Source organism: Salvelinus fontinalis, chromosome 38 (assembly GCF_029448725.1).
Source record: "Salvelinus fontinalis isolate EN_2023a chromosome 38, ASM2944872v1, whole genome shotgun sequence".
Classification (NCBI taxonomy): Eukaryota; Metazoa; Chordata; class Actinopteri; order Salmoniformes; family Salmonidae; genus Salvelinus; species Salvelinus fontinalis.
This window is the reverse complement of record NC_074702.1, coordinates 18,787,087-18,801,188: the sequence shown is the minus strand read 5'-3', so window position 1 is coordinate 18,801,188 and position 14,102 is coordinate 18,787,087. Positions and strand designations below refer to the sequence as shown.

General features: G+C 41.6%; 1 protein-coding gene across 4 annotated transcripts in view; it reads right to left on the bottom strand.

Moving 5' to 3' along the window:
* Positions 1–14,102, bottom strand: part of LOC129838086 (growth factor receptor-bound protein 10-like) — a 93,701-nt gene that overhangs the window by 54,194 nt on the left and 25,405 nt on the right. For 2 of the 4 annotated variants that reach the window (XM_055904794.1, XM_055904795.1), the window contains exons 2-3: positions 12,353–12,472; positions 338–434 (exon numbers count right to left, since the gene is read on the bottom strand). In XM_055904794.1, coding sequence (XP_055760769.1) covers positions 338–434; positions 12,353–12,403 — 148 coding nt within the window. In that variant the 5' untranslated portion in view covers positions 12,404–12,472. Of the gene's footprint in view, positions 1–337; positions 435–10,203; positions 10,278–12,352; positions 12,473–14,102 lie in introns of those variants that run through there. The other 2 variants (XM_055904798.1, XM_055904797.1) reach the window with 2 other exon arrangements.

The window sequence follows — 14,102 nt, the reverse complement described above, 5'->3', positions numbered from 1 at the left end:
ATCTCAGATCTGGGAATTAACAATGTGATAAGGATCGTCTGAAGCTGCAATTCCAATACAAATAGACCACATTTCAGAACATAATCTTGTTAGTGACATTAGTATTCTCAGAGCAAAAAACTGTGATTATTATTATTAAACAGTTGTCTTTGTTTTCTGAGGTCAATTGTGCAGCCTCTAATATGTTACATCCTACTTCTGGAAATGTACTGACAGACCATCAACACTTACACCATATAACTAGTCTACATCTGTCAAATAATTTGAGCAGTGACACAATAATCAAATGAATATTTCCATGCCAATTTCTAAGTACTGACATTCTAAGAACACCAACCTTGATGGTTAGGAGAGTTCCGATTGGTTGACTTCTGGAAACTCGGCCCAATTAGATCTGCTGGTCTGTGATTGGAGGCTCGGTCTACATTGTCCTGCTGAGAAAAAAGCCAACATAGCAGTCATGCCAAAAACGTTTATTCACAACTTCAGCATCACATCAAAGGTTTGTCTTTGTCTATCTAGTCTAACATGCAGAGGAACATTCATTTGGTTAAGACCGTATTGTATGCAGTATCAATCTGGTCAATCTGGAGGTTAAAAAAACAACACAATCTCATTGCAGTGCGTGTAGGCCCAAGCACGCGCGCGTGTGTGTACAGGCCTATACTTGGCTCTCCTCCTGCCTTTCTAAACCAGAGCATCCCCTCAGAGCAGCGCGGGGCACTACCATGAAGAGGCAACATACCAAGTTGCCTCTTCTTCCACCCAACGTTTTAGGCTGGATATGAGATTATGGCAAAGAGACTAATGAACTAGAACCAGCTTCTGGGTCGAGTAAGAAGACTTCAGTCAAGGCCTAGGTAGCAGTTAGCGTTGCAGTAAGCAGTTGTCTTCTTTCAAGGGCTTGGAAGCAGTTACTGTTGCAGTAAGCTGTTGTTTTCAGTCAAGGCCTAGTAAGCCGTTTTTATTTTTTTAACTAGGCAAGTCAGTTAAGAACAAATTCTTATTTACAATGACGGCCTACCCCGGCCAAACCAGGACAATGCTGGTCCAATTGTGCACCGCCCTATGGGACTCCCAATCACAGCCGCTTGTGATACAGCCTGGACTCGAACCAAGGTCTGTAGTGATGCCTCTAGCACTGAGATGCAGTGCCTTAGACCACTGGGCCACTCGGGAGCCTCCCAGTTAGCGTTGCAGTAAGCAGTTGTCTTCAGTCGAGGCCTAGGAAGCAGTTACTGTGGCAGTAAGCAGTTGTCTTCAGTCGAGGCCTAGGAAGCAGTTACTGTGGCAGTAAGCAGTTGTCGTCAGTCGAGGCCTAGGAAGCAGTTACTGTGGCAGTAAGCAGTTGTCTTCAGTCGAGGCCTAGGAAGCAGTTACTGTGGCAGTAAGCAGTTGTCTTCAGTCGAGGCCTAGGAAGCAGTTACTGTGGCAGTAAGCAGTTGTCTTCAGTCGAGGCCTAGGAAGCAGTTACTGTGGCAGTAAGCAGTTGTCTTCAGTCGAGGCCTAGGAAGCAGTTACTGTGGCAGTAAGCAGTTGTCTTCAGTCGAGGCCTAGGAAGCAGTTACTGTGGCAGTAAGCAGTTGTCTTCAGTCGAGGCCTAGGAAGCAGTTACTGTGGCAGTAAGCAGTTGTCTTCAGTCGAGGCCTAGGAAGCAGTTACTGTGGCAGTAAGCAGTTGTCTTCAGTCGAGGCCTAGGAAGCAGTTACTGTGGCAGTAAGCAGTTGTCTTCAGTCGAGGCCTAGGAAGCAGTTACTGTGGCAGTAAGCAGTTGTCTTCAGTCGAGGCCTAGGAAGCAGTTACTGTGGCAGTAAGCAGTTGTCTTCAGTCGAGGCCTAGGAAGCAGTTACTGTGGCAGTAAGCAGTTGTCTTCAGTCGAGGCCTGGGAAGCAGTTACTGTGGCAGTAAGCAGTTGTCGTCAGTCGAGGCCTAGGAAGCAGTTACTGTGGCAGTAAGCAGTTGTCTTCAGTCGAGGCCTAGGAAGCAGTTACTGTGGCAGTAAGCAGTTGTCTTCAGTCGAGGCCTAGGAAGCAGTTACTGTGGCAGTAAGCAGTTGTCGTCAGTCGAGGCCTAGGAAGCAGTTACTGTGGCAGTAAGCAGTTGTCGTCAGTCGAGGCCTAGGAAGCAGTTACTGTGGCAGTAAGCAGTTGTCGTCAGTCGAGGCCTAGGAAGCAGTTACTGTGGCAGTAAGCAGTTGTCTTCAGTCGAGGCCTAGGAAGCAGTTACTGTGGCAGTAAGCAGTTGTCTTCAGTCGAGGCCTAGGAAGCAGTTACTGTGGCAGTAAGCAGTTGTCTTCAGTCGAGGCCTAGGAAGCAGTTACTGTGGCAGTAAGCAGTTGTCTTCAGTCGAGGCCTAGGAAGCAGTTACTGTGGCAGTAAGCAGTTGTCTTCAGTCGAGGCCTAGGAAGCAGTTACTGTGGCAGTAAGCAGTTGTCTTCAGTCGAGGCCTAGGAAGCAGTTACTGTGGCAGTAAGCAGTTGTCTTCAGTCGAGGCCTAGGAAGCAGTTACTGTGGCAGTAAGCAGTTGTCTTCAGTCGAGGCCTAGGAAGCAGTTACTGTGGCAGTAAGCTATTGCTAGCTAGTTTGTCCGAGAAGATGAACGCTGGGGTTGTTATTTTACCTGAAATGCATATGGTCCTTTTTTTGCTGGATCTTTGTCAAGGTTTGATCAGGAGTCATACAAAATCGTGTGTTTATATACTCTGATGATTAATCCACAAATAAAAAGGGGAAGCCTAGGTAGTTTTTAGTTAGTTATCGTTGATTAACTCTCCTCTTTCATCTTTCAAGCATGTATGCTTTGTATGCTTGTGAAAACCAATGAGAAGATTGCTGCGCGTATTTTAGCATTCGGCAACACAGGCACTCGTTGACGTGCATGGATAAAATGAGTGAATAACATGGACACCTTCATTTATATTGTAACACTTGCGCAGGAAACTCGTCCGGTCTGCATTCCCTGTTAGTCCACAGCAGGAGGACTCGTTTTTCAGTCTATGGGATATTAATCCAGGCATTGAATGTGTTCAGTAGAACCATAGAATGTGTTCAGTAGAACGGTGTCCAGAGGAGATAGTACAGGTGTGAAAAGCGATCCGCCGGGTGAACCACAGCGTTGAAAGCCAATGTTCAGAGTTCTCCCCAGTGTTAATGCTAGTTGTTTTCTTTATAGCAACTTTGCTTTGTTCTGCCTCAGATGTAGGCCTAAACAGCGAGTAGCAGAGAACTTGATACGATTACAGGGCTTCCCACAGAAACACATGCTCCCAGAGAGCACTGTGTCTTCTTGTACAAAAACAATTAAAAGAATAATAAATCACTACAAAATAAGTGTGGGAGATCCATAATGACAGCACTGATTGGAGCACTCACAGCATGCCGCGGGAACAGAATGTACTGTGGTGGACTTCTGTGTTTGGCTTGCTAGGATGCTCACACACACACACACCACAGACACACACACACACACACCACAGACACACACACACACACACACACACACACACACGCCAAGACTAAGACCTCTTTTGATACGGCAGAAAAATCTGTAGCTGTTATAATGCCTCAGTGACAGAGGTAATATGATTTATGAAATGGTTTTGTTGTGAAATTGAAGAGACTCACTGAGAAAAAGCAGCAGCAGTACAGTGGTGGCCCTCTCCAGTCTCGTCCTCCTGACTCCAAGCTAATCCCAGTGCAAAGTGTCTGGACATGGTCGACACCACCAGACTAGACAGGGCTAAAGGTCCAGCTACCAGAGTGTGACTGATCCCACCCACCCAGCCCCGACTGACTCCAGTGAGCCCCACCCAAATATGCACGCTGGTATCATGCTCCCAAAGGTTTTAATGGGACTAGGACAGCGTTTTGTTGGCTTCCAAAGGATAATTATTCTCAGCCATGCCAAGTCCTCCAACAGTATTACTACTCTATTTTAACATGGGGTTGGAAACAAACACCTGCTCAATTCATACACTCTGAGAAGAAGCTATTGACCTAACCACTATATGTTGGGTTTAGAGCGGTAAATAAAGTACAACTACAACACTGTGTTTTAGTGATGCTATCTCAAAACATGGCCACCTACATTCTACACCATAGAAATAGAATTAATAGAATAATTCATATTTTTCTATGATCTACTCTGCCACAAACTCAAACGTAGGCTAGGGTTAGTACGTAGAGAGGGGTCATAGTAAAGTTGGGGGCAGGTTTATAAAAAGGGGCAGATATGAGACCAAGACTAAGGTAGGGGCCAAGATAAGGTCAGGGTTACGGGTTAAGGGTTAAGAACAGGGACAGTGGTATGGTTCAGGCTGAGGTTAGGGGTTTGAACAAGGTCAAGACAAGACCAATGTTAGGGTTGTGGTGTTGAAAGGGGAGTGCCTGACACAATAATCACACATGGGTTCTTTGTGGGGCCTTGCTAAGAAGAAGCACTGTTGTGTTGTGTGCGATAACAACTATTGATTTGCTGACAGTCCTCGTCAAGGCTACTCTGTTAGAATAGAATGTTCTTAAACACCCTGAGAGCAATTTGAGTTCCTTATTAGCCTACATAATTAAGTAAAAAGATCAAGAGTTCAATTTGGACTTTCCACACTGTGCTGTCTCTTTGGAGACACACAGATTGAGAGGACGAGAATGAGAGTAGGTGTGGCCTATTATTTGTTTCCACAGTAATGGGTGAATATAGAATAGCCTAACAGCTGTTAAGTACAGTAGGCTACTGTACATCATTCCTGTATTGCTATCGCCCAGCACTAACACACCCAGTACACCCACTACAATATAAAATAAACACAGCCTCTTTCCACATGCAGGGCTATCTCACTGAACAAGTAGGGGCCTATTCATGTTTAGGCCTAGGTTCTATTCTGGTAGAAGTATTCATAATAATCAACACTGGTTCACTTTCCTCAATAACTGATGTTGTGGTTTTGCATAGTGCATTACTAACTTTCATGAGGCATTTCCTAAATGTTAGCGCTCTATAAAACCAGTATAATCCTCACACTAAGGATCATTTAAATGCTACTTCACGTTCCAGAAAAGGTCACAATTTCTCCCACCTTGATATTCCATTGGTCATTCTATTAAGTTCAAAAGTTACATTGTTTAACTCTCCTGAATAAAAACAATAACAATATGTGGTCCAATTGTCATAGTTACATTTCATTGCATGCTAACCTAAATACAAGTGCATGGATGTGAAGTAGGGTGAAATGGCCTACTCTACTGCTAGATGACGTCAAACTCCTAGTCTAGTAGCCTAATTCAGTAGGATACTTAGCCCTGCAACATCATGGTAAAGTCAAATACCAATTTAAATAGCAGATTTTATTGCTGTATGTTTATGTAGATAAGCCTACGGTTTCCATTGAGGTTTTTTTGGTAGAGAGAGAGAGGCTTTGAAACACTGAACTTCTTTTACAAGTCAGGGCACATTTGTCATGTAACCCACTAGATGCCTAAAATGCATCCTGATTCAACAAACGCAGCTCAACCCAAACCTTTCCTGTCGGTCAGTGTCTCAAAAATAAAGTAAAAGAACCAGATTTTTGAATCTCCCTATTTACTTCCAAGAAAAACCAGAACAAGAAAGCTTGACTTCCAGGAACAGAAAACCATATGCTTCTGCCAGAAAAATCCCCACTTCATTCGCTCTAAAAACACCTATAAAACTCAAGGCGAAAAATTAACTGCTCTGCAAAGACTGATGTGTTTCAGGGAATAAGATCAGCTTTAAATGGCTACAGCAGCGTGAAGCCAGAGCCTATGTCCCAAATGGCATGATAATCACTACATAGTGCACTTGTTTTGACCAGTGCCCTGGTCAAAAGTAGTGCACTACATGGGGCATAGGATGCCATTCGGGACACAAACAGAGTCAACATAGCTGCCGACCAAATTATAAACCTATAGCTAACCTATATATATATATATATTTCCTGTCATTTCCATAGAGATTTTCCTTGTACAGTAATCCCTCGTTTATCGCGGGGGTTACGTTCCGAAAATGACCCGCGATAAGTGAAATCCGCAAAATATATATTTTTTTTTTTTTTACAATTAGCAACTATTACATGTATACAAATACAGTGACTCACGTGTAGGCCGTTTCACTGCTCTTCAGACTGGGCCGCTGCATCCTGACTGCGCTCTGCAGTGTTCTCTTCTTCTGAAGCCCGCGGTGCAGGTGTGTTTGTTCGGGAGAAGAACATAGTGATAGGCAGCTGTTGTCGCTCTTTTTTCTTCTTTGCAAAAAGATCCTTGTACACCGACATGCCACCATCGATTACGTTGGAGAACTGTAATGAACGGCTCATCAAAGGGTCCCATTCCTCAGCTACTCGCTTAAGTTCAGTGGCCATTCGCACCATGGTTGCTAAGCGATGTACGTAAACATAACTGCACGAAATGACAAAATGATAGCACAATTCGTAGCATGTTTTGATACAAGAAGCGGGAGTGAGTTTTTAGCGAATCAGAATGCAGAGCACAATGCACCAAAAAAAAAAAAAAAATGCATTATGAAAATCCGCGAAATAGCGAATCCGCGATAAGTGAACCGCGAAGTGGCGAGGGATCACTGTAATCGTATTCTAGGCAGTTCAATTCTTGAATCGTTTTACTTTTTGGGCGACCTAACCGAATTCACATAGAAATGTGAGTTATAGATCTATCATTCTCATTGAAAGAAAGTCTAAGAAGCGGCAGATCTACGTGCACTATTACTATGCATCCCTTGCTTAAATTGTGTTTTTGTGTCTTAGCTTTAGTTTTGTACACCAGCTTTAAACAGCTAAAAATATAATATTTTTGGTTATGGAAAATATATTTCACAGCCGTTTAGATGGTACAATGATTATCTACACTATACTTGCTTGTTTTGTCACAAACTGAAATTAGGCAAACTATTACCATTTTGGTAACACTTTACTTGACACCCAGTGTCATAACATGTTATGACACAGTCATAACTGACATAACTTGTCATAACCTGTCATAATATGGTTGTAACACTGTCATGACACATATTTACACCTGTTGTGACATATATTGCTTTATTTTATGGCTGGTTATGACACCTACATAAAAGTGTCAAAACCCACATTTACTCAAATTAGTTTTTCCCTTTCAAGAAGTTTCCTTTCGTTTGAAAGTTTGTTTCTTAAATCCTTAGTTGTTGTAATGAATTCTTTACAGTCATGCTTTCTCATCATATTTTAAATAACACTGTCATGAAGCATTATGGCCACCCTGGGTCACTTGGACTAAGAAAATACACTTTATGACACTGTCAAGAAGCGTTATGAACATCATAATGCCAGATAATGCCATACATGCCCATATATCAGTCAAAAAGAGGGTGTCTTGTCCTGCTCCTGAAATCTGCTGCTGCATTCATTCCAGTCATCAGCAACACAGTATTGGGGTAGGTGCATGTCAGACATCAATATGTGCACAATTACAATCACTTAAAATGGTCAATTAAAAATAAAATATATATATATAGCATAAACATAATGTTGACATGTAGGTTATGGTGTAATGGAATGTTTTGCCTTGTGTGGTAGGTTTTGACATACTGTATGTAGGTGTCATAACCAGCCATAAAATAACACAATATATGTCACAACGGGTGTAAATATGTGTCATGACAGTGTTATGACCATATTATAACAAGTTATGTCAGCTGTTATGACCGTGTCATCACGTGTTATGATGCTGGGTGTCAAGTAAAGTGATACCCTTTGTAGCAACCAGGAAATGGCGGAGCGATTTCTGCATAGTGCATCTTTAAATGTGACTTATTTTCTTCAGAGTTTAGGCTTGCACGGAATCCTATTTACATTTTACAGTCAGTATAAACTGAAACAGTAAGCCATCTTGACAAATGGAAACTACTTTAGCAAGTAGGCCAACCTCTGTTTCCAAGGAATATGCCTAGTCTATTCAGTGCACTAACACATTAAACTAACCACAATACTATTTAACACAGACTCTTGAGCTCAATACTAAGTCCACAGCTGTGTAGCAGCCATAGTCCGATGGTTTATTATTACATATTTACGAACCTCATTGCATTGGCTGTTTTCGAGTTGCGGACATATGTTACAATAGTCAGATCGGCTCTGAGGCTTTGAACTCTAACACGTTTAACGGTGTAAAGCACCCTCAAAGCGCCTCATGCACAGGAGATGGTCTGAGTTTAGATTCCTGGAAGGCTGGATTAGGCTGTGATGGACCTATGATCTTGTTTCTACTATCATATTAAGCTCCTCAACCTGTAAAAGCATTTCACCTTTTGAGAGACCAGGTTGGTTTTACTAGGACAGAGGTTACAGGCGGACAAGAGCAGAGAGATCACCTGGAGAACATGGAGAACTTATGACCAACAGACAGACAGTTTCAAAATTGTTGCACTTGACTTGTTGCAAAGTTGTAAAAATTAGCTAGTATCTAGCAAGGCAGTAAGCTATGGAATGTATCCCCTCATATATAGGATCTTCTTAGGTAACATTATGAACGTTTTTGAGGATGTATTGAAATCAAGTGTATTTTGCTTGTGTAACAAGGTTGGTTATGTTTCCCCTTGACACTGCAGAAATATGTATTCAATGTTTATGTATTCCTATTGGTTGGTTGAATTTACATATTGATAGGTACTATACCATTGGTTATGCTTTCAGATAGCAGGAGATCATGAACGTAAATTCTTCCCAGTCTGATATTGACATGCAATTGGTAGGTCACGTCCTGAAATACTTTATTCTATTTCCATATTTACAATGTGTACGTACATGTCTTGATGTATAAATGTGTACGGTGCCTGTTAGATATTGGGGGCATCCTGGGATGTGCTTTTGTATGTATTTGCTGTAAGAGCGAGTTAGCTAGCTTGCTCTAATTGTAACGGTAGGTTATTTCCATGCTAACAGACAAATCACAAATCTACAAGCATCAACATACAATTGTCCTGCACATCTAATGTGCTTCCTTGTGTCTGTCGTCAGGTACTTATATTTATTGTAATTTTTTTGTTATTATGATGTTTGATTACAAAATACCCAGTCTGATATTGACTTGCAAGCGAGGAATCACAAATCTACAGCCATCCAATGTGGTTTCTTGTGTCTATGGTCAGAATAACCACCAATCAACTGGGATCGCTGGCTGGAAAGTGCTTCCTTTAAAAAGCTTCCCCAGTGAAAAATGTCTGGCACCGCCAGTGAACCTTCACGTAACTGTCTCACTGGCTTTGTATGTCTGCTGCTGGTGGCAAAACCCAGTCACCCCTCTGGGGATCAATAAAGTTAACTCGACAGACACTGTGACCCAAAGACCTATTAGAAGCAAACCAAGAGTGAGAACGCAATCCATGTGGCCATTAACTATTAAAGATCATAACCCTACACGTAGGCCTACATAAATTACAGTGGGGTCCCAAATTATTGGCACCCTTGATAAAGATGAGCAAAGAAATTAATAGAAATAGAAAATAAATAATTAAAAAATTCTGAGCTACATTGTATATTCCAAAAAATGGGGACATTTTATGATTTTATACTAATTCAATTGCTCAGAGAAAGAGATTTTGTTAAACAAGTCATCAATTATGGGGGCAAAATTTTGGACACCCTAAAGATTCTTACAAATAAAGTAGTCAAAAGTGTTGTATTTGGTTCCATATTCCTAGCACGCAAGGAATACGTCAAGCTTGTGATCTTTGACCCTCTGTAACTTTATTACTCATCATTATTCACAATCATTCTGGATTATCCGTAATCATGGTAGCATCCACATTAATGTAGAAGTGTTTAGAGACATTTTCTATTCTTATTTACAATAAAAGTGACTCCAAAATGAAACAATACATTATTTACCATTCATTTCTATTGGGCACAAAATTATCTGAAACACAACCAAAACAAACTGCAAATGTATCCAACAACTTTGTAGAGTCACAAGCTTGATGTAGTCATTGCTACTTTATTTAGAAGAATCTTCAGGCGTGTCAAAATTATTATTTGTTAAACAAAATCTTCTTATTTGAGCAATCGTATTAGTATAAAATAATATATTTTCCCCATACGATATAGTTTAGTATTTTAATGATTTATTTTTAACAGTCATTTTTGCTCATCTTTATCAAGGGTGTCAATCATTTCAAACCCCACTGCACTATTATATACTGTACCATCTTTGATGACAGAAGTCTATCGATCCATCACTGACTGACCCAACATGGAAACATGATGCGACCCTCCAGATCTACCAAACAAAGAAAAACCAGACTTCTGTTCATTAGGGCACGCAACGTAAAACGCTTGAAAACTTTTTGCAACAGAAAATTAAACGTTTGTGTACAGACCCTCCCTGTTTCTGACCATATTCTTCTGATTGGTGACTAATGAACATGACACAGAAGATACAGTTCTCCTTCACTGGCATCCCAGACCATAAGCACAAACTCATAACAGGATTACAAACACCTGACCTTTCACACAGTGTTTAATTGAAAGTAGAGCTGGGACGATAAACAGGAAATGATCCATCACTTTTGCTGATATCGTTCATTACTATAAGTAGCCTATACTACTATACTACTATATGTGAAGATTGAAATTAAATAAGGGTCCTAATATGGGTGATTTTTAATGGGACAATTTCCATCAAATTAGTAGTAGTAGTTTAAAGGATTTAAAATAAATAAATGTATAGTTTTATTTATTGTTATTGCATCAATTCAGGAAATGTATTGCAATATGGATTTTGGTCCATATCCCCCAGCTCTAATTGAAAGTACAAAAACTGAGACAATTCCATCCATATAACATCCAGTTCAATAGTCCTACCTTGGAGTGCTGTGGCAAACCTCCAGTCAGTTCCCCCAGCTCTCTCTCGCCCTCTCTCCAACACCGCCTTGGAGCTGAGCCCAGAATCCCAGAACATTTACTAGTTATATAACCCCAGGATAAAGAAGCTGTTTCTGCCCATTATTTACCAATTAAAAAATGGACAGTGTGAATGAGCCCGTCGAGGAAGAGATCAGATGCATAGAATAGCTACTTCTAGGAACTGTTAAGCTAGTTGAGATACTTTGTGTTTAGCTGCATGACTAAACTAGTGTGTCTGATACTAGAAAAGTGGACATAGCCTATTCATATTCTATTCTTTAGCCTTAACCACAATGAAAGCCCAAGGGAAAGAGTGGGTGGTGGATGACAGGCTAAAATCCCCACAGCACAGGCTTCCTAAATAGCACTTTAGGGCTGGGGATGGGTTGAACTCTCCCCTACAGGGCGGGTGACCAGGCTGATTGATAGTCTATTTCCCACTGGACTGGGGTTGAACTGCTGCACGTGGAAACAAACAATGTAAAATAAAAAATAAACCCCCTCAAAACAAACCGGTTAATCCGTTGATTGAGACCACTGTTGACGGTCTTACGTCGGGTCCAGATTCCCCATGCTGGGCCATGCACCATGTGAATTACCATCAATGTATTCAGCCCAAAAGAATGTGCGTCCATGCCACTGCCATTCATTGGCTCTTCTGTTTTCATTCATGCTCTGCCACTAAATCTATTGGCCATGACAGGTACATTCACAGCAAGTTTTTTTTGCTACGGCCCAGCTGAGAGTGTGGGGCTCTGGTTTTTACTTCTCTCTCCCGACTTCCCTCAGCTCTGGCTCTGGGGTGAGGGAGGGCTTATAGCAGGGGAACTGGGAGTGTTTAAACAGTCTTTTCCTAACCACTCCATGTATAGTTTTATATACAGTTCCATATGTTAGATGCATTTAGAGCGTTTTATTATTTTTATGTTTATGACTTGTGTAAATAAGAGTTACAAATCCCAAATGGTGCTGCTTCAGCAAACACTAGAATATTACCACAGCTAATAAAGAGCTTATAAAACATGGCAGACCTGGTCTCAAATAGTATTTGAAATCCTTTTAACACTTTAGCTGTGCTTGCTTGAACTTGCCTTGTGAAAAAGTACCAATGAAATACTCACAAAAGTGAAAACCCTGCCCAACTGGCACTGCAGCCAGGCTCAAGTAAACGCTCAAAGTTACTGAAAGAAAACAAATCATATTTGAAGCTAGGTCTGATAGATGGTGTGGTTAAACTATGGTCTAAGCCAATAGTTTTAACAGAAAACGTCACAGTAGTAAATGAGAGCAATTGTAACATTCGTAATTGCTATTCCAAATTAATTGATATCTCTGACATATTAAAACATTTGAAATCTACACATGAACACTCAAGAACAAAGACAAAGAGGTAATTTTACTGAAATATAGATGGTACAAAACATCTAGTAAAATACATGTATTATTTACCTGATAATTTGGATGGTGTAGAAAATAATCTGGACATCCGGCTACAGCCATGTTATGGAGCTATTTCTCAATCTCTGTTCTTTGGGTTTTCCCATTCACTTTTGATAGATGATGCAAGACCTGGAAAAGAAAACAGGAGATATCAATGAAACTACACATGCAAAAATGTAGCTAAAGCATCCACAGTAAAAACGTTTTTGATGATCTTTTACAATTATTTTTACTGCATCAAGGATAGCATACACATACGTTTTGAGTTAACATCCTTCTTCAGTGTGTAGCTTCATGACGGACGTTAACTAAACTAAAATGCTTCAGAACAGTGGAGACTAATATATCACAGAGCACATCTTAACTCACATAAACTCAGCAAAAAAAGAAACGTCCTCTCACTGTCAACTGCATTTATTTTCAGCAAACTTAACATGTGTAAATATTTGTATGAACATAACAAGGGGGGGGGGGGGGGGGGGTATGGCCCTAGCCCTCACCCTCCGATCCAACAGGTCCCAGACGTGATGCGGGCTCTTCGCTGGCCATGGCAGAACACTTGCAGTTGCCTTGCAGGAAATCACGCACAGAACGAGCAGTATGGCTGGTGGCATTGTCATGCTGGAGAGTCATGTCAGGATGAGCCTGCAGGAAGGGTACCACATGAGGGAGGAGGATGTCTTCCCTGTAACGCACAGCGTTGAGATTGCCTGCAATGACAACAAGCGCAGTCCGATGATGCTGTGACACACCGCCCCAGGCTATGACTGACCCTCCACCTCCAAATCGATCCCGCTCCAGAGCACAGGCCTCGGTGTAACGCTCATTCCTTTGACGATAAACGCGTATCCGACCATCACCGCTGGTGAGACAAAACCGTTACTCGTCAGTGAAGAGCACTTTTTGCCAGTCCTGTCTGGTCCAGCGATGGTGGGTTTGTGCCCATAGGCGACGTTGTTGCCGGTGATGTCTGGTGAGGACCTGCCTTACAACAGGCCTACAAGCCCTCAGTCCAGCCTCTCTCAGCCTATAGTGGACAGTCTGAGCACTGATGGAGGGATTGTGCGTTCCTGGTTGAACTCGGGTAGTTGTTGTTGCCATTCTGTACCTGTCCCGCAGGTGTGATGTTAGGATGTACCGATCCTGTGCAGGTGTTCTTACACGTGGTCTGCCACTGCGAGGACGATCAGCTGTCCGTCCTGTCTCCCTGTAGTGCCGTCTTACGCGTCTCACAGTATGGACATTGCAATTTATTGCCCTGGCCACATCTGCAGTCCTCATGCCTCCTTGCAGCATGCCTAAGGCATGTTCACGCAGATGAGCAGGGACCCTGGGCATCTTTCTTTTGGTGTTTTTCAGAGTTAATAGAAAGGCCTCTTTAGTGTCCTAAGTTAATTGCCTATCGTCTGTAAGCTGTTAGTGTCTTAACAACCATTCCACAGGTGCATGTTCATTATTTGTTTGTGGTTCATTGAACAAGCATGGGAAACAGTGTTTAAACCCTTTACAATGAAGATCTGTGAAGTTACTTGGATTTTTACGAATTATCTTTGAAAGACAGGGTCCTAAAAAAGTATTTCTTTTTTTGCTGAGTGTAGTTCTACAGGTCAGTAAACACTAGCCTAAACAGTAAACAGCTTCTAGCAGCAAACAACTCTCAGGTCTTAGTTAAAGGCTATGGTATGATTGTTCAAAAGTTCTAAGTTGAAACTACTGTACTCATGTGGTGTGTGGAAGGAAATTAAACCTACAGTGAACG